The sequence below is a fragment of the Siphateles boraxobius genome, unplaced genomic scaffold (assembly GCF_051911475.1).
Source record: "Siphateles boraxobius isolate OS27281-9 unplaced genomic scaffold, OSU_SipBor_1 19, whole genome shotgun sequence".
NCBI classification, from domain to species: Eukaryota; Metazoa; Chordata; class Actinopteri; order Cypriniformes; family Leuciscidae; genus Siphateles; species Siphateles boraxobius.
The window spans coordinates 35,096,089-35,115,408 of NW_027508799.1; the positions used below are offsets into that span (position 1 = coordinate 35,096,089).

A 19,320-nucleotide genomic window follows, 5' to 3' on the forward strand; every position below is an offset into this window, starting at 1 on the left:
GAACAGGGCCTGCAGTTGAGCTACTTCCCCCACTTTAACATCCAAACATCAGTTCCATCAGTTATGACTATCAGCTGTTTGGAGAGAAATTCTTTCGTATAAAAACAATTCCGTCTGTACTTTTAGTCCCGTTTTGGTGAAAATCAAGTTTTTAATGGATGTCTGTTGTTTTTAATATGCTTTAAGACAAACCATGTGCAAATTCATAAGTCAACACCATTGCTGAGTATTTTCTCCTTAAAACTGCAGTGAACCAAAGACAGTCTAAAAAACTTTGGTTTGAAATTGCTGATGTTTCTGACGTCACAAACTACCAGGGAACCGATCGCAAACGAGTGGATCTCTGAGCTGCTGTGAGTGATTGGAGGTGGGTCTCATTTGCATATTCATAGAGCCATGTATACTAAATGAGGCAAGGGTGTCGAGTTACATTCAAGCTATTTTAAGGCATGGAGACATGACACCTTGGCATTTCAAAGGAAAAAAACTTTTACATGTGAAATTTTGGTGATCAAAGATAAGTTTTAAGGGATAAAATTATTGACTACAGGGAGACTATAAATCATCCTGTTCCACTAGATATGCAAGTAAATCAGCAGACATGTCCATGTCTGGGAACTTCAATCTCATGCAAATGAAAAAGGTGCTTTTCTTGCTTAATACAAACATCACAATTCTTAAATTGTGTCTTTTGTTACATAGGGACTACTGAACAGACATTTATAAGTTCCCTTTTGAGAACGGTCACTTCGTATGGCGTAGCAAATATGCAGTGGGGAAACTCCTTTTCCTCAAAATTTGAAGTAATAATTTAAAACGCAGTGCAGCTGTACAGCAAAACACATCAGAGCGTCTAGCTCACTCATTGGCTGTGCTGCAGCAACAGCACATCCAATGGCCGAGCGCCTCAGACGCACGAACCAATCAGCTGACTTGGCGCCGAGTACGTCAGAGCGTGCCTGAATGGGCGTGGCCTAAGCCTATAAAGATCGGTCATTTTGGCCAATATGTCAGATTTGCTCAACTTCAGCGACACTTCTCGTCTCTGGTTCCTCACCGAACCTTTCCGCCGTCGAACCAGCCAAGATCAGCTAGAGCAGTGGTCTTCACTATTTTTTTCATGAGAGCCGCACTGATAGGACAAGTCAGTAGGAGAGCCATTTTTACCGCAAAGTATAAAAAGTTACATCCCGTCATAAATAGCATGTCTGCTTATCAATCTGTCACCCCTGAACATACAATATGCAATGCAATTAATACAAAAGGGTGGAAAAAAAAAAACTTTTATGATTTTTCCAGTCAAATTTGTAACTGAGGCAAGAAGATTTCCCTTAAAGACAAAAAAGCAGGATTTCCAGAATATAATCATGCCAGAATTACCTTAAATAATTTTTTTCTACATTAGCCCATCATGTATCTAACCATCACAGAGAATGGATGTTTACAGGCACAACTTTTGTTTCAATCGGACTGAATTCATTCCGATTGATGAATCTGAATGTAGGCCTATTGTAGTTTAAATGAACGCTAAACATCGTGATTTGATGATTGGGTTGATGTGCGCATTTATAAGTCAAAAGATTCAAATCGGAATATATTTTTTGACATGAGCGCACTGCACAAATATACATAGTTTCCCGCTATTGTCGCTTAGTAACCATTCTCCTACATTGGTTCTTTATTTCTTTTAAACAGCAGACTTAATATTTTTCCAATTCTGGTCATAATTTGGAGACTATGAACATATGAACTGTTGTGACTCGTGACGTGCTTTTTTTTATCACGCAGTAAAAATGCCCAAAACCAGTCGTCTGTGGATGAGAATCTGAAACAAGGACTGTTGAGCCGTTGTCCTGCTCCACTTCACAGATGCTGAGTGAAAGGAGAATTATATGGACACTCATTTATATGACACTTTACTCATCAGGAGAACAGCTCGTTCAGCGCGTCATACGTCGTCCTTTCAGTTTCAGTTTTCAATCGATCATGTGTTTGTTCTCTTGATAAACTACCCCTTTCTATCGGATCAGAAATATTTGTAATAGAGCTGACACTTTGAGTTTTTAATGGGTTATGTTATAACACTACTTGTTTTTAATGTTTTTATGAAATATCTGTAGTGACTGCATGATCATATCACAGTATTATTTACCGCCATGCAAGCCACAAATAAAAGCTTGGCGAGCCGCGCAATGAGTAACACTGACCTAGAGCAAGCCTTGAAAACAGCGGGCAGCGCCTTCGACTTACCCGGAAGCCGCTCCTCTTCTGTCGCTGCTGTCCTGTGGCCATCCGGCGAGAAAAAAAAAACTCTATATCCTTTTTCTGCTACTGTTGTGTTAAAAAAACAAAAAAAACTGTTTGACTTTTAATTTTTAAACATTAATTTAACTATCATTTTAACTGATGAAAATAATAATAACCATAATTTAATAATACCGTTTATTTATTTAATAATTGATTAATACCGTAAACTGTGATATGTTCGGAAACGTTATCATACTGTTAAAATCTCATATCATTACAGCCCTACACAGGAGAGTCCCCCAACCCACCCCGCTGTTAAAAAAAGTAACTCAGTAACCTTGAATCTCAGTCAATTTTAAAATGAGCTACTTTTTACTTTTGCTTGAGTAGACTTTTAGACCGGTAATTTTAATTGTACTTAAGTAAAATTTCATTAAAGTAGTAGTACTTTTACTTGAGTAGAATATTTTATTACTCTTTCCACCTCTGGTATTTGGACAGGCGCTTAAAAAATGTGCAGATTGGTGCGTCCCCAAGATGCATACACTCTACAGGTCCAGAGGAGAATCAAGGATAATCAATGAAGGTTAAAGGGGTGGAGTCACCTTAACTCAAAGCTGTACAAAATGGCAAAGGCAAGCACTGGTGTTTGTGTCAAAGTTTGTTAGGATGGGGTTTCTGAAAGTTGTCTTAGTGTTGGCTGCTGCAATTCTTGCATTTGATCTGCCTGATGTCTTTGGAAGTTTGAGCTATAGTCATAGTCCAAGAAGCATGGGGCCAAAATCAGATCCAGCTTCCAGAAGTCCTGCCCTTTCTCCTCTAGGGCTCTGGAACCCTTTGCAAGTGGCTTCTCAATTTCAGAGTCCTTTGGGTCCTGACTCCAAAAGCCCTTTGCAGGATCCTTTTGGCCTTCAGGAGAAGCAGCTGTTGCAGGGTCCAGTGAAGCCTTTGGATTGGAGGTATCCCATCGTTCCCGAGGTGCAGAGCGAGTTGGCGGTGGACTTCCAGTTGAGGCAACCCGTGACTCCCAGCAGCGTAGCGGTTCAATGTGGCGAGAACCGGGTTCTCGTAGAGGTCCAGCAGGACTTTTTCAGCAATGGTCAGTTGATCCAGCCAACTGGTCTGTCTCTAGGTGGATGTCCTGTTGTTGGTCAGGATCCTGGGTCAAGAGTGCTCATCTTTGAGTATGAATTAAAGGACTGCAACAGCGTGCTGATGGTAAGAACAGATACATATTAATGGGTTATTTGTTGTGGCAGAGGACCTTCAAGGAAAGTCAGTTTACTTTGTTTTACAATGCCAGGGCAGCTAAGACCAAGTTCTATCTATTTGAATGGGTAAATCCTGAGTGTTCAAGTTCCTTGCCTTTAAATAACCTTTCAACCAACATCTCATGTAAACTATCCCATAAGTGGTATGAAAGGAGCTTAAGAAACCAGAACAACAAATCTTGTGCCTTAATAGTGTTAAAGCTAGTTTTACCCTGGAACAGCAAAATGTGCATGTTCAATCGTTAATGCATGTCTCAGATGTTGATCTCCGGCAACATCGGAGCTTCTGAGGGCAGCTATTACTAGTAGCAATTTACTAATTGTCGACTTGCTCTTCAGGAATTCCACCATATTGCACAGTGCACCTTCTTCCATTCATAGCAATATGAGTGCATGGTCTTGGTGTATGTAAAGTCTTTGGGATGACCCTCTTGGTAACCACAATTTTTTATTTATTTTTTTTACAGATGAATGATGATGAGCTTGTCTACACCTTCTCTCTTACCTACACCCCTGAGGCGCTTGCAGGTACTCCGATTACCCGGACCGATGGTGCAATTGTTGGTGTTCAATGTCATTATCAAAGGTAGGAGATCTCTGGGACCTTCTGCACTTTCTCGTGTAACTGGGAGACCATTTAATGGGTACTTTCATGAACCGCAGGCTCCAAAATGTAAGCAGTGATGCCTTGAGGCCAACATGGGTCCCTTATGCCTCAACAGAGGCTGGTGAAGAAGTCTTGCTGTTCTCCCTGAAGATCATGATGGGTTGGTACAGGTTTCTTTAATAAAATAAGCCTTTACCCTTGCAATTGTGGCTGTGCCTAAAGTGTTTGTTTTGTGTAGATGATTGGACCTATCAGAGGCCTTCATACTCCTATTTCCTGGGTGGCGTTATTAACATCGAGGCATCTGTGAAGCAGTACAATCATGTGCCTCTCCGTGTGTTTGTGGACCGCTGTGTGGCCACTGAAGTACCTGATGTGAACTCCCTTCCAAGATATTCCTTCATTGAGAATCACGGGTAGGGTCATGGCCCTTGATGCAGTAGGACTGTTTTTAAGTTTCCTTTTGTAACCCCTTTGGCATGGGTAAGGTCTAGTTGCTTTATGTTCTACGGTTGACATTCATGCATTGCTCTTTGTGGTTTTGTTTGTCGTCAGGTGCTTTGTGGATGCCAAAACTACAGCTTCCAGCTCCCGCTTCATGCCTCGTTCCCAGGTTGACAAGATCCAGTTCCAGCTGGAGGCGTTTATGTTCCAGGAGGGCAACAGTCCTTCTGTATGTACTACAAATGTCATGTTCACTTGACTTCTCCTGTCTGCTTTGGTTTTTTGACTTGTCTGTCATCCCTTACAGATCTACATAACATGTATTCTGAAGGCAACCATTGCTTCTTCACCTAGTGACACTCAGCGCAAATCCTGTTCTTTTGCCAATGGGTACGTGAGGCTTTATTTGGATGGAGTGGGGGGTTAGGTTGACTTCTCATGTTGAAGGTTTCATGTCTTTGTTTTGGTGCAGGTGGTTTGCTGCTGATGGAAATGACCAAGTTTGTGGTTGCTGTGACTCAACATGTGGTCCTGATAGTGAATTTGCTGCTTCTCCCTATGGAGGTTGGTAGCTTTTGCTCTTTCTATGGTTGCTTTTGATTCAAGTGCTCTAACTTGGCTTTTTTTTCTTCTCTCTAGGCATTCAGTGGGAAGGCAAGGCCTCACTTGGTCCTGTAACGGTTCAAGGGCAAAAGAGAGGTTCTCAATAAAACTGACAAATCAATCCTTTGTTGTATCTGACTTGTCCTTTTGCTGTGTGTCTGGTTTAACTGCTTTTGACTTTGAAAGTGCCTCATTCTGCCAATGTGGTGAAATTGATAGTTGCCCGTACTTCACTTTATCCATAGGGAGGTATTACTTCAAGAACACTATGGTTGCATTCTATATAGGACTTGAAGTTTTAAATGATGAGCCTTTTAAATGCTGCTAGTGAAAGCTCAAGGCTATGCTTTTGAAGCCATTAGTTTGTTGCAACTTGTGGTTACACTTCGATAGTTGAAAAGTTACTTATAGTAGAATGTCTAAAGTGGACTATCAAAATGGTGTTACCCAATTTGTTTAAAAAAAATATCTCTGGTAAAAATCCTTACCATAGAGGCATATATAGTGCTTTCATTTGTGCTACTGTACACCAAAGCATGAGGAAATCATGGTAACTTTATTATGCTGGGCCCTTTTGAACTGTCTGTTGACTGCAGATGTCCAAATTCGGAAGCTGCGTCTTCCGGAGGGCAGAATTCGAGGCTGGTTGCGTCAATGTGGCGTGACTAAGATGTCCCAATTCAAGGCTGCATTCGAAGGCTGATTGTGACAAAGACTACCCCTATTCAAAAGTGACTTCAAATGCACCCTTCGTGTCCACGTGAAATTTAAGGATACACGCACCCTTTCAGTTCCTCTTTATTTTTGTTGTATGTGTGGTAGAGCAAGTGAAATTTATCCATGAGGATTTTAAAATGATCAGTAACTCCAATTTCTTTGAATGTGTCACTCGTCTATGAGCCGTACAATGCCCACCAGGGAACAGGGCCTGCAGTTGAGCTACTTCCCCCACTTTAACATCCAAACATCAGTTCCATCAGTTATGACTATCAGCTGTTTGGAGAGAAATTCTTTCGTATAAAAACAATTCCGTCTGTACTTTTAGTCCCGTTTTGGTGAAAATCAAGTTTTTAATGGATGTCTGTTGTTTTTAATATGCTTTAAGACAAACCATGTGCAAATTCATAAGTCAACACCATTGCTGAGTATTTTCTCCTTAAAACTGCAGTGAACCAAAGACAGTCTAAAAAACTTTGGTTTGAAATTGCTGATGTTTCTGACGTCACAAACTACCAGGGAACCGATCGCAAACGAGTGGATCTCTGAGCTGCTGTGAGTGATTGGAGGTGGGTCTCATTTGCATATTCATAGAGCCATGTATACTAAATGAGGCAAGGGTGTCGAGTTACATTCAAGCTATTTTAAGGCATGGAGACATGACACCTTGGCATTTCAAAGGAAAAAAACTTTTACATGTGAAATTTTGGTGATCAAAGATAAGTTTTAAGGGATAAAATTATTGACTACAGGGAGACTATAAATCATCCTGTTCCACTAGATATGCAAGTAAATCAGCAGACATGTCCATGTCTGGGAACTTCAATCTCATGCAAATGAAAAAGGTGCTTTTCTTGCTTAATACAAACATCACAATTCTTAAATTGTGTCTTTTGTTACATAGGGACTACTGAACAGACATATATAAGTTCCCTTTTGAGAACGGTCACTTCGTATGGCGTAGCAAATATGCAGTGGGGAAACTCCTTTTCCTCAAAATTTGAAGTAATAATTTAAAACGCAGTGCAGCTGTACAGCAAAACACATCAGAGCGTCTAGCTCACTCATTGGCTGTGCTGCAGCAACAGCACATCCAATGGCCGAGCGCCTCAGACGCACGAACCAATCAGCTGACTTGGCGCCGAGTACGTCAGAGCGTGCCTGAATGGGCGTGGCCTAAGCCTATAAAGATCGGTCATTTTGGCCAATATGTCAGATTTGCTCAACTTCAGCGACACTTCTCGTCTCTGGTTCCTCACCGAACCTTTCCGCCGTCGAACCAGCCAAGATCAGCTAGAGCAGTGGTCTTCACTAATTTTTTCATGAGAGCCGCACTGATAGGACAAGTCAGTAGGAGAGCCATTTTTACCGCAAAGTATAAAAAGTTACATCCCGTCATAAATAGCATGTCTGCTTATCAATCTGTCACCCCTGAACATACAATATGCAATGCAATTAATACAAAAGGGTGGAAAAAAAAAAACTTTTATGATTTTTCCAGTCAAATTTGTAACTGAGGCAAGAAGATTTCCCTTAAAGACAAAAAAGCAGGATTTCCAGAATATAATCATGCCAGAATTACCTTAAATAATTTTTTTCTACATTAGCCCATCATGTATCTAACCATCACAGAGAATGGATGTTTACAGGCACAACTTTTGTTTCAATCGGACTGAATTCATTCCGATTGATGAATCTGAATGTAGGCCTATTGTAGTTTAAATGAACGCTAAACATCGTGATTTGATGATTGGGTTGATGTGCGCATTTATAAGTCAAAAGATTCAAATCGGAATATATTTTTTGACATGAGCGCACTGCACAAATATACAGAGTTTCCCGCTATTGTCGCTTAGTAACCATTCTCCTACATTGGTTCTTTATTTCTTTTAAACAGCAGACTTAATATTTTTCCAATTCTGGTCATAATTTGGAGACTATGAACATATGAACTGTTGTGACTCGTGACGTGCTTTTTTTTTATCACGCAGTAAAAATGCCCAAAACCAGTTGTCTGTGGATGAGAATCTGAAACAAGGACTGTTGAGCCGTTGTCCTGCTCCACTTCACAGATGCTGAGTGAAAGGAGAATTATATGGACACTCATTTATATGACACTTTACTCATCAGGAGAACAGCTCGTTCAGCGCGTCATACGTCGTCCTTTCAGTTTCAGTTTTCAATCGATCATGTGTTTGTTCTCTTGATAAACTACCCCTTTCTATCGGATCAGAAATATTTGTAATAGAGCTGACACTTTGAGTTTTTAATGGGTTATGTTATAACACTACTTGTTTTTAATGTTTTTATGAAATATCTGTAGTGACTGCATGATCATATCACAGTATTATTTACCGCCATGCGAGCCACAAATAAAAGCTTGGCGAGCCGCGCAATGAGTAACACTGACCTAGAGCAAGCCTTGAAAACAGCGGGCAGCGCCTTCGACTTACCCGGAAGCCGCTCCTCTTCTGTCGCTGCTGTCCTGTGGCCATCCGGCGAGAAAAAAAAAACTCTATATCCTTTTTCTGCTACTGTTGTGTTAAAAAAACAAAAAAAACTGTTTGACTTTTAATTTTTAAACATTAATTTAACTATCATTTTAACTGATGAAAATAATAATAACCATAATTTAATAATACCGTTTATTTATTTAATAATTGATTAATACCGTAAACTGTGATATGTTCGGAAACGTTATCATACTGTTAAAATCTCATATCATTACAGCCCTACACAGGAGAGTCCCCCAACCCACCCCGCTGTTAAAAAAAGTAACTCAGTAACCTTGAATCTCAGTCAATTTTAAAATGAGCTACTTTTTACTTTTGCTTGAGTAGACTTTTAGACCGGTAATTTTAATTGTACTTAAGTAAAATTTCATTAAAGTAGTAGTACTTTTACTTGAGTAGAATATTTTATTACTCTTTCCACCTCTGGTATTTGGACAGGCGCTTAAAAAATGTGCAGATTGGTGCGTCCCCAAGATGCATACACTCTACAGGTCCAGAGGAGAATCAAGGATAATCAATGAAGGTAAAAGGGGTGGAGTCACCTTAACTCAAAGCTGTACAAAATGGCAAAGGCAAGCACTGGTGTTTGTGTCAAAGTTTGTTAGGATGGGGTTTCTGAAAGTTGTCTTAGTGTTGGCTGCTGCAATTCTTGCATTTGATCTGCCTGATGTCTTTGGAAGTTTGAGCTATAGTCATAGTCCAAGAAGCATGGGGCCAAAATCAGATCCAGCTTCCAGAAGTCCTGCCCTTTCTCCTCTAGGGCTCTGGAACCCTTTGCAAGTGGCTTCTCAATTTCAGAGTCCTTTGGGTCCTGACTCCAAAAGCCCTTTGCAGGATCCTTTTGGCCTTCAGGAGAAGCAGCTGTTGCAGGGTCCAGTGAAGCCTTTGGATTGGAAGTATCCCATCGTTCCCGAGGTGCAGAGCGAGTTGGCGGTGGACTTCCAGTTGAGGCAACCCGTGACTCCCAGCAGCGTAGCGGTTCAATGTGGCGAGAACCGGGTTCTCGTAGAGGTCCAGCAGGACTTTTTCAGCAATGGTCAGTTGATCCAGCCAACTGGTCTGTCTCTAGGTGGATGTCCTGTTGTTGGTCAGGATCCTGGGTCAAGAGTGCTCATCTTTGAGTATGAATTAAAGGACTGCAACAGCGTGCTGATGGTAAGAACAGATACATATTAATGGGTTATTTGTTGTGGCAGAGGACCTTCAAGGAAAGTCAGTTTACTTTGTTTTACAATGCCAGGGCAGCTAAGACCAAGTTCTATCTATTTGAATGGGTAAATCCTGAGTGTTCAAGTTCCTTGCCTTTAAATAACCTTTCAACCAACATCTCATGTAAACTATCCCATAAGTGGTATGAAAGGAGCTTAAGAAACCAGAACAACAAATCTTGTGCCTTAATAGTGTTAAAGCTAGTTTTACCCTGGAACAGCAAAATGTGCATGTTCAATCGTTAATGCATGTCTCAGATGTTGATCTCCGGCAACATCGGAGCTTCTGAGGGCAGCTATTACTAGTAGCAATTTACTAATTGTCGACTTGCTCTTCAGGAATTCCACCATATTGCACAGTGCACCTTCTTCCATTCATAGCAATATGAGTGCATGGTCTTGGTGTATGTAAAGTCTTTGGGATGACCCTCTTGGTAACCACAATTTTTTATTTATTTTTTTTACAGATGAATGATGATGAGCTTGTCTACACCTTCTCTCTTACCTACACCCCTGAGGCGCTTGCAGGTACTCCGATTACCCGGACCGATGGTGCAATTGTTGGTGTTCAATGTCATTATCAAAGGTAGGAGATCTCTGGGACCTTCTGCACTTTCTCGTGTAACTGGGAGACCATTTAATGGGTACTTTCATGAACCGCAGGCTCCAAAATGTAAGCAGTGATGCCTTGAGGCCAACATGGGTCCCTTATGCCTCAACAGAGGCTGGTGAAGAAGTCTTGCTGTTCTCCCTGAAGATCATGATGGGTTGGTACAGGTTTCTTTAATAAAATAAGCCTTTACCCTTGCAATTGTGGCTGTGCCTAAAGTGTTTGTTTTGTGTAGATGATTGGACCTATCAGAGGCCTTCATACTCCTATTTCCTGGGTGGCGTTATTAACATCGAGGCATCTGTGAAGCAGTACAATCATGTGCCTCTCCGTGTGTTTGTGGACCGCTGTGTGGCCACTGAAGTACCTGATGTGAACTCCCTTCCAAGATATTCCTTCATTGAGAATCACGGGTAGGGTCATGGCCCTTGATGCAGTAGGACTGTTTTTAAGTTTCCTTTTGTAACCCCTTTGGCATGGGTAAGGTCTAGTTGCTTTATGTTCTACAGTTGACATTCATGCATTGCTCTTTGTGGTTTTGTTTGTCGTCAGGTGCTTTGTGGATGCCAAAACTACAGCTTCCAGCTCCCGCTTCATGCCTCGTTCCCAGGTTGACAAGATCCAGTTCCAGCTGGAGGCGTTTATGTTCCAGGAGGGCAACAGTCCTTCTGTATGTACTACAAATGTCATGTTCACTTGACTTCTCCTGTCTGCTTTGGTTTTTTGACTTGTCTGTCATCCCTTACAGATCTACATAACATGTATTCTGAAGGCAACCATTGCTTCTTCACCTAGTGACACTCAGCGCAAATCCTGTTCTTTTGCCAATGGGTACGTGAGGCTTTATTTGGATGGAGTGGGGGGTTAGGTTGACTTCTCATGTTGAAGGTTTCATGTCTTTGTTTTGGTGCAGGTGGTTTGCTGCTGATGGAAATGACCAAGTTTGTGGTTGCTGTGACTCAACATGTGGTCCTGATAGTGAATTTGCTGCTTCTCCCTATGGAGGTTGGTAGCTTTTGCTCTTTCTATGGTTGCTTTTGATTCAAGTGCTCTAACTTGGCTTTTTTTTCTTCTCTCTAGGCATTCAGTGGGAAGGCAAGGCCTCACTTGGTCCTGTAACGGTTCAAGGGCAAAAGAGAGGTTCTCAATAAAACTGACAAATCAATCCTTTGTTGTATCTGACTTGTCCTTTTGCTGTGTGTCTGGTTTAACTGCTTTTGACTTTGAAAGTGCCTCATTCTGCCAATGTGGTGAAATTGATAGTTGCCCGTACTTCACTTTATCCATAGGGAGGTATTACTTCAAGAACACTATGGTTGCATTCTATATAGGACTTGAAGTTTTAAATGATGAGCCTTTTAAATGCTGCTAGTGAAAGCTCAAGGCTATGCTTTTGAAGCCATTAGTTTGTTGCAACTTGTGGTTACACTTCGATAGTTGAAAAGTTACTTATAGTAGAATGTCTAAAGTGGACTATCAAAATGGTGTTACCCAATTTGTTTAAAAAAAATATCTCTGGTAAAAATCCTTACCATAGAGGCATATATAGTGCTTTCATTTGTGCTACTGTACACCAAAGCATGAGGAAATCATGGTAACTTTATTATGCTGGGCCCTTTTGAACTGTCTGTTGACTGCAGATGTCCAAATTCGGAAGCTGCGTCTTCCGGAGGGCAGAATTCGAGGCTGGTTGCGTCAATGTGGCGTGACTAAGATGTCCCAATTCAAGGCTGCATTCGAAGGCTGATTGTGACAAAGACTACCCCTATTCAAAAGTGACTTCAAATGCACCCTTCGTGTCCACGTGAAATTTAAGGATACACGCACCCTTTCAGTTCCTCTTTATTTTTGTTGTATGTGTGGTAGAGCAAGTGAAATTTATCCATGAGGATTTTAAAATGATCAGTAACTCCAATTTCTTTGAATGTGTCACTCGTCTATGAGCCGTACAATGCCCACCAGGGAACAGGGCCTGCAGTTGAGCTACTTCCCCCACTTTAACATCCAAACATCAGTTCCATCAGTTATGACTATCAGCTGTTTGGAGAGAAATTCTTTCGTATAAAAACAATTCCGTCTGTACTTTTAGTCCCGTTTTGGTGAAAATCAAGTTTTTAATGGATGTGTCTGTGCTGTTTTTAATATGCTTTAAGACAAACCATGTGCAAATTCATAAGTCAACACCATTGCTGAGTATTTTCTCCTTAAAACTGCAGTGAACCAAAGACAGTCTAAAAAACCTTGGTTTGAAATTGCTGATGTTTCTGACGTCACAAACTACCAGGGAACCGATCGCAAACGAGTGGATCTCTGAGCTGCTGTGAGTGATTGGAGGTGGGTCTCATTTGCATATTCATAGAGCCATGTATACTAAATGAGGCAAGGGTGTCGAGTTACATTCAAGCTATTTTAAGGCATGGAGACATGGCACCTTGGCATTTCAAAGGAAAAAAACTTTTACATGTGAAATTTTGGTGATCAAAGATAAGTTCTAAGGGATAAAATTATTGACTACAGGGAGACTATAAATCATCCTGTTCCACTAGATATGCAAGTAAATCAGCAGACATGTCCATGTCTGGGAACTTCAATCTCATGCAAATGAAAAAGGTGCTTTTCTTGCTTAATACAAACATCACAATTCTTAAATTGTGTCTTTTGTTACATAGGGACTACTGAACAGACATTTATAAGTTCCCTTTTGAGAACGGTCACTTCGTATTGCGTAGCAAATATGCAGTGGGGAAACTCCTTTTCCTCAAAATTTGAAGTAATAATTCAAAACGCAGTGCAGCTGTACAGCAAAACACATCAGAGCGTCTAGCTCACTCATTGGCTGTGCTGCAGCAACAGCACATCCAATGGCCGAGCGCCTCAGACGCACGAACCAATCAGCTGACTTGGCGCCGAGTACGTCAGAGCGTGCCTGCATGGGCGTGGCCTAAGCCTATAAAGATCGGTCATTTTGGCCAATATGTCAGATTTGCTCAACTTCAGCGACACTTCTCGTCTCTGGTTCCTCACCGAACCTTTCCGCCGTCGAACCAGCCAAGATCAGCTAGAGCAGTGGTCTTCACTATTTTTTTCATGAGAGCCGCACTGATAGGACAAGTCAGTAGGAGAGCCATTTTTACCGCAAAGTATAAAAAGTTACATCCCGTCATAAATAGCATGTCTGCTTATCAATCTGTCACCCCTGAACATACAATATGCAATGCAATTAATACAAAAGGGTGGAAAAAAAAAACTTTTATGATTTTTCCAGTCAAATTTGTAACTGAGGCAAGAAGATTTCCCTTAAAGACAAAAAAGCAGGATTTCCAGAATATAATCATGCCAGAATTACCTTAAATAATTTTTTTCTACATTAGCCCATCATGTATCTAACCATCACAGAGAATGGATGTTTACAGGCACAACTTTTGTTTCAATCGGACTGAATTCATTCCGATTGATGAATCTGAATGTAGGCCTATTGTAGTTTAAATGAACGCTAAACATCGTGATTTGATGATTGGGTTGATGTGCGCATTTATAAGTCAAAAGATTCAAATCGGAATATATTTTTTGACATGAGCGCACTGCACAAATATACAGAGTTTCCCGCTATTGTCGCTTAGTAACCATTCTCCTACATTGGTTCTTTATTTCTTTTAAACAGCAAACTTAATATTTTTCCAATTCTGGTCATAATTTGGAGACTATGAACATATGAACTGTTGTGACTCGTGACGTGCTTTTTTTTATCACGCAGTAAAAATGCCCAAAACCAGTCGTCTGTTGATGAGAATCTGAAACAAGGACTGTTGAGCCGTTGTCCTGCTCCACTTCACAGATGCTGAGTGAAAGGAGAATTATATGGACACTCATTTATATGACACTTTACTCATCAGGAGAACAGCTCGTTCAGCGCGTCATACGTCGTCCTTTCAGTTTCAGTTTTCAATCGATCATGTGTTTGTTCTCTTGATAAACTACCCCTTTCTATCGGATCAGAAATATTTGTAATAGAGCTGACACTTTGAGTTTTTAATGGGTTATGTTATAACACTACTTGTTTTTAATGTTTTTATGAAATATCTGTAGTGACTGCATGATCATATCACAGTATTATTTACCGCCATGCGAGCCACAAATAAAAGCTTGGCGAGCCGCGCAATGAGTAACACTGACCTAGAGCAAGCCTTGAAAACAGCGGGCAGCGCCTTCGACTTACCCGGAAGCCGCTCCTCTTCTGTCGCTGCTGTCCTGTGGCCATCCGGCGAGAAAAAAAAAACTCTATATCCTTTTTCTGCTACTGTTGTGTTAAAAAAACAAAAAAAACTGTTTGACTTTTAATTTTTAAACATTAATTTAACTATCATTTTAACTGATGAAAATAATAATAACCATAATTTAATAATACCGTTTATTTATTTAATAATTGATTAATACCGTAAACTGTGATATGTTCGGAAACGTTATCATACTGTTAAAATCTCATATCATTACAGCCCTACACAGGAGAGTCCCCCAACCCACCCCGCTGTTAAAAAAAGTAACTCAGTAACCTTGAATCTCAGTCAATTTTAAAATGAGCTACTTTTTACTTTTGCTTGAGTAGACTTTTAGACCGGTAATTTTAATTGTACTTAAGTAAAATTTCATTAAAGTAGTAGTACTTTTACTTGAGTAGAATATTTTATTACTCTTTCCACCTCTGGTATTTGGACAGGCGCTTAAAAAATGTGCAGATTGGTGCGTCCCCAAGATGCATACACTCTACAGGTCCAGAGGAGAATCAAGGATGATCAATGAAGGTAAAAGGGGTGGAGTCACCTTAACTCAAAGCTGTACAAAATGGCAAAGGCAAGCACTGGTGTTTGTGTCAAAGTTTGTTAGGATGGGGTTTCTGAAAGTTGTTTTAGTGTTGGCTGCTGCAATTCTTGCATTTGATCTGCCTGATGTCTTTGGAAGTTTGAGCTATAGTCCAAGAAGCATGGGGCCAAAATCAGATCCAGCTTCCAGAAGTCCTGCCCTTTCTCCTCTAGGGCTCTGGAACCCTTTGCAAGTGGCTTCTCAATTTCAGAGTCCTTTGGGTCCTGACTCCAAAAGCCCTTTGCAGGATCCTTTTGGCCTTCAGGAGAAGCAGCTGTTGCAGGGTCCAGTGAAGCCTTTGGATTGGAGGTATCCCATCGTTCCCGAGGTGCAGAGCGAGTTGGCGGTGGACTTCCAGTTGAGGCAACCCGTGACTCCCAGCAGCGTAGCGGTTCAATGTGGCGAGAACCGGGTTCTCGTAGAAGTCCAGCAGGACTTTTTCAGCAATGGTCAGTTGATCCAGCCAACTGGTCTGTCTCTAGGTGGATGTCCTGTTGTTGGTCAGGATCCTGGGTCAAGAGTGCTCATCTTTGAGTATGAATTACAGGACTGCAACAGCGTGCTGATGGTAAGAACAGATACATATTAATGGGTTATTTGTTGTGGCAGAGGACCTTCAAGGAAAGTCAGTTCACTTTGTTTTACAATGCCAGGGCAGCTAAGACCAAGTTCTATCTATTTGAATGGGTAAATCCTGAGTGTTCAAGTTCCTTGCCTTTAAATAACCTTTCATCCAACATCTCATGTAAACTATCCCATAAGTGGTATGAAAGGAGCTTAAGAAACCAGAACAACAAATCTTGTGCCTTAATAGTGTTAAAGGTAGTTTTACCCTGGAACAGCAAAATGTGCATGTTCAATCGTTAATGCATGTCTCAGATGTTGATCTATGGCAACACCGGAGCTTCTGAGGGCAGCTATTACTAGTAGCAATTTACTAATTGTCGACTTGCTCTTCAGGAATTCCACCATATTGCACTGTGCACCTTCCATTTATAGCAATATGAGTGCATGGTCTTGGTGTATGTAAAGTCTTTGGGATGACCCTCTTGGTAACCACAATTTTTTTTTTTTACAGATGAATGAGGATGAGCTTGTCTACACCTTCTCTCTTACCTACACCCCTGAGGCGCTTGCAGGTACTCCGATTACCCGGACCGATGGTGCAATTGTTGGTGTTCAATGTCATTATCAAAGGTAGGAGATCTCTGGGACCTTCTGCACTTTCTCGTGTAACTGGGAGACCATTTAATGGGTACTTTCATGAACTGCAGGCTCCAAAATGTAAGCAGTGATGCCTTGAGGCCAACATGGGTCCCTTATGCCTCAACAGAGGCTGGTGAAGAAGTCTTGCTGTTCTCCCTGAAGATCATGATGGGTTGGTACAGGTTTCTTCAATAAAATAAGCCTTTACCCTTGCAATTGTGTCTGTGCCTAAAGTGTTTGTTTTGTGTAGATGATTGGACCTATCAGAGGCCTTCATACTCCTATTTCCTGGGTGGCGTTATTAACATCGAGGCATCTGTGAAGCAGTACAATCATGTGCCTCTCCGTGTGTTTGTGGACCGCTGTGTGGCCACTGAAGTACCTGATGTGAACTCCCTTCCGAGATATTCCTTCATTGAGAATCACGGGTAGGGTCATGGCCCTTGATGCAGTAGGACTGTTTTTAAGTTGCCTTTTGTAACCACTTTGGCATCGGTAAGGTCTAGTTCCTGGATGTTCTACAGTTGACATTCATGAGTTGCTCTTTGTGGTTTTGTTTGTCGTCAGGTGCTTTGTGGATGCCAAAACTACAGCTTCCAGCTCCCGCTTCATGCCTCGTTCCCAGGTTGACAAGATCCAGTTCCAGCTGGAGGCGTTTATGTTCCAGGAGGGCAACAGTCCTTCTGTATGTACTACAAATGTCATGTTCACTTGACTTCTCCTGTCTGCTTTGGTTTTGTGACTTGTCTGTCATCCTTTACAGATCTACATAACATGTATTCTGAAGGCAACCATTGCTTCTGCACCTAGTGACACTCAGCACAAATCCTGTTCTTTTGCCAATGGGTACGTGAGGCTTTATTTGGATGGAGTGGGGGGTTAGGTTGACTTCTCATGTTGAAGGTTTCATGTCTTTGTTTTGGTGCAGGTGGTTTGCTGCTGATGGAAATGACCAAGTTTGTGGTTGCTGTGACTCAACATGTGGTCCTGATAGTGAATTTGCTGCTTCTCCTTATGGAGGTTGGTAGCTTTTGCTCTTTCTATGGTTGCTTTTGATTCAAGTGCTCTAAATTGGCTTTCTTCTCTAGGCATTCAGTGGGAAGGCAAGGCCTCACTTGGTCCTGTAACGGTTCAAGGGCAAAAGAGAGGTTCTCAATAAAACTGACAAATCAATCCTTTGTTGTATCTGACTTGTCATTTTGCTGTGTGTCTGGTTCAACTGCTTTTGACTTTGAAAGTGCCTCATTCTGCCAATGTGGTGAAACTGATAGTTGTCCCGTATTTCACTTTATCCATAGGGAGGTGTTACTTCAAGAACAATATGGTTGCATTCTATATAGGACTTGAAGTTTTAAATGATAAGCCTTTTAAATGCCGCTAATGAAAGCTCAAGGCTATGCTTTTGAAGCCATTAGTTTGTTGCAATTTGTGGTTACACTTCGATAGTTAAAAAGTTACTTATAGTAGAATGTCTAAAGTGGACTATCAAAATGGTGTTACCCAATTGTTTAAAATTTTCTGGTAAAAATCCTTACCACAGAGGCATTTATATAGCGCTTTCATTTGTGCTACTGTAAAAAAAAAAACATAAGGAAATCATTGTAACTTTATTATGCTGGGCCCTTTTGAACTGTCTGATGCAGGTGTGTCCATTCGGAGGCTGCGTCCTCCAGAGGGCAGAAATCGAGGCCGTTTGTTTCAATGTGGCGTGACTAAGATGTCCCAATTCAAGGCTGCATTCGAAGGCCGATTGTGACAAATGCTACCCCTATTCAAAAACGACTTCAAATGCACCCTTCGTGTCCACGTGAAATTTAAGGATTCACGCACCCTTTCAGTTCCTCTTTATTTTTGTTGTATGTGTGGTAGAGCAAATAAAGTTTATCCATGAGGATTTTAAAATGATCAGTAACTCCCAATTTCTTTGTGTCACTCGTCTATGAGCCTTATAATGCCCACCAGGGAACAGGGCCTGCAGTCAAGATTCTTCCCCCACTTTAACATCCAAACATCAGTTCCATCAGTTATGACAATCAGCTGTTTGGAGAGGAATTCCTTTGTAAAGAAACCATTCCCTCTGTACTTGTAGTCTTGTGGTGAAAATCTAGTTTTTAATGTGCTTTAAGACAAACCATGTGCCAATTCACAAGTCAACACCATTGATGAGTATTTTCTCCTAACTACAGTGAACCAAATACAGTCTAAAAAACATGATTTGAAATCGCTGGTGTTTCTGACATGTCAAACTAACATGTAACCAATCAGTTCAGATCTGCTCTGAGAGAGCATAGCAAAATGCTAATGAGCATTTTTATCATTTTATTTGAGAAAAACCATTGTCAAATACACTCTGAAACAGGTCTAAACTACAACTCATCAAAATACAAGTTCTGTCACAGCTATTCTGGTTATTCTTGGTTTGGTGACAAAGCCGTGACATTTCTGGGGCCTATACCATGAAGCCGGTTTAGGTGGCTAGCCAGGTATGTTTCAGTTTAGTTTGCGTCAACCCTGGGTTTTAGGGACCATGAAAGTGGTTTGGCTTTTAGCAGTGTTCATCGCCATAGTAACTTACGCTCTACGGCTAACCTGGTCCGGGGCAGGTTATGTTTTAGGTAAGAGGTTGCAAACTGAACTTGGACTAATCAGCTGTGAGCAAAGTGACACATGCCTGATGCGATAAAGTCACTCCACCTGTTTCTACTCCAAATTAAAGGTCACTACATAGCAAATGATTTTTAAAGACAAAATCGTCTAGTTTTTATAATAAATTTGTATGATTTAGATATTATTTAGGCCTATGTAATTATTATACCCTTAATCAATCACAGATGTACAATTTTAGTTCAATTATTATTACGCAGTTTAAATGAATAAATATATAAAGGTAATATAAATACACTTTAGCATCAATAGATGAAGCTATAAAATAACTACATGTGTGTTAAATGTTCAATTCTCTCTATACCTTTATCAGCTGTATAAAATAACTTCACAGCTTTTACTTGCACTGATATACAGTAGCGAGACTTTTTCT

At 40.9% G+C, this 19,320-nt stretch overlaps 3 protein-coding genes across 3 annotated transcripts; all 3 read left to right on the forward strand.

Annotated features, from left to right (window-relative positions):
* Positions 1-2,878: 2,878 nt before the first annotated feature.
* Positions 2,879-5,293, forward strand: LOC143742348 (zona pellucida sperm-binding protein 3-like). The gene is made up of 8 exons (XM_077235200.1): positions 2,879-3,465; positions 3,986-4,104; positions 4,182-4,285; positions 4,364-4,541; positions 4,681-4,798; positions 4,877-4,959; positions 5,042-5,133; positions 5,209-5,293. The coding sequence occupies exons 1-8, from the start codon at positions 2,917-2,919 to the stop codon at positions 5,277-5,279; spliced, it is 1,314 nt and encodes a 437-aa protein (XP_077091315.1). The 5' UTR covers positions 2,879-2,916; the 3' UTR covers positions 5,280-5,293.
* A 3,598-nt stretch (positions 5,294-8,891) lies between these two features.
* LOC143742349 (zona pellucida sperm-binding protein 3-like) lies at positions 8,892-11,385 on the forward strand. Its single transcript, XM_077235201.1, has 8 exons — positions 8,892-9,557; positions 10,078-10,196; positions 10,274-10,377; positions 10,456-10,633; positions 10,773-10,890; positions 10,969-11,051; positions 11,134-11,225; positions 11,301-11,385. The coding sequence occupies exons 1-8, from the start codon at positions 9,009-9,011 to the stop codon at positions 11,369-11,371; spliced, it is 1,314 nt and encodes a 437-aa protein (XP_077091316.1). The 5' UTR covers positions 8,892-9,008; the 3' UTR covers positions 11,372-11,385.
* Positions 11,386-15,087: 3,702 nt separating this feature from the next.
* LOC143741447 (zona pellucida sperm-binding protein 3-like) lies at positions 15,088-17,442 on the forward strand. The gene is made up of 8 exons (XM_077233793.1): positions 15,088-15,645; positions 16,156-16,274; positions 16,352-16,455; positions 16,534-16,711; positions 16,851-16,968; positions 17,047-17,129; positions 17,212-17,303; positions 17,372-17,442. The coding sequence occupies exons 1-8, from the start codon at positions 15,103-15,105 to the stop codon at positions 17,440-17,442; spliced, it is 1,308 nt and encodes a 435-aa protein (XP_077089908.1). The 5' UTR covers positions 15,088-15,102.
* Positions 17,443-19,320: the final 1,878 nt, after the last annotated feature.

Coding starts and splice junctions, on each gene's coding strand:
- LOC143742349 (XM_077235201.1), top strand. CDS start 9,009: ATGGGGTTTCTGAAAGTTGTCTTAGTGTTGGCTGCTGCAATTCTTGCA. Junction 9,558..10,077: donor ACTGCAACAGCGTGCTGATG/GTAAGAACAGAT, acceptor TTTTTTTTACAG/ATGAATGATGATGAGCTTGT. Junction 10,197..10,273: donor GTTCAATGTCATTATCAAAG/GTAGGAGATCTC, acceptor CATGAACCGCAG/GCTCCAAAATGTAAGCAGTG.
- LOC143742348 (XM_077235200.1), top strand. CDS start 2,917: ATGGGGTTTCTGAAAGTTGTCTTAGTGTTGGCTGCTGCAATTCTTGCA. Junction 4,542..4,680: donor TCCTTCATTGAGAATCACGG/GTAGGGTCATGG, acceptor GTTTGTCGTCAG/GTGCTTTGTGGATGCCAAAA. Junction 4,960..5,041: donor TCCTGTTCTTTTGCCAATGG/GTACGTGAGGCT, acceptor GTTTTGGTGCAG/GTGGTTTGCTGCTGATGGAA.
- LOC143741447 (XM_077233793.1), top strand. CDS start 15,103: ATGGGGTTTCTGAAAGTTGTTTTAGTGTTGGCTGCTGCAATTCTTGCA. Junction 15,646..16,155: donor ACTGCAACAGCGTGCTGATG/GTAAGAACAGAT, acceptor TTTTTTTTACAG/ATGAATGAGGATGAGCTTGT. Junction 16,275..16,351: donor GTTCAATGTCATTATCAAAG/GTAGGAGATCTC, acceptor CATGAACTGCAG/GCTCCAAAATGTAAGCAGTG.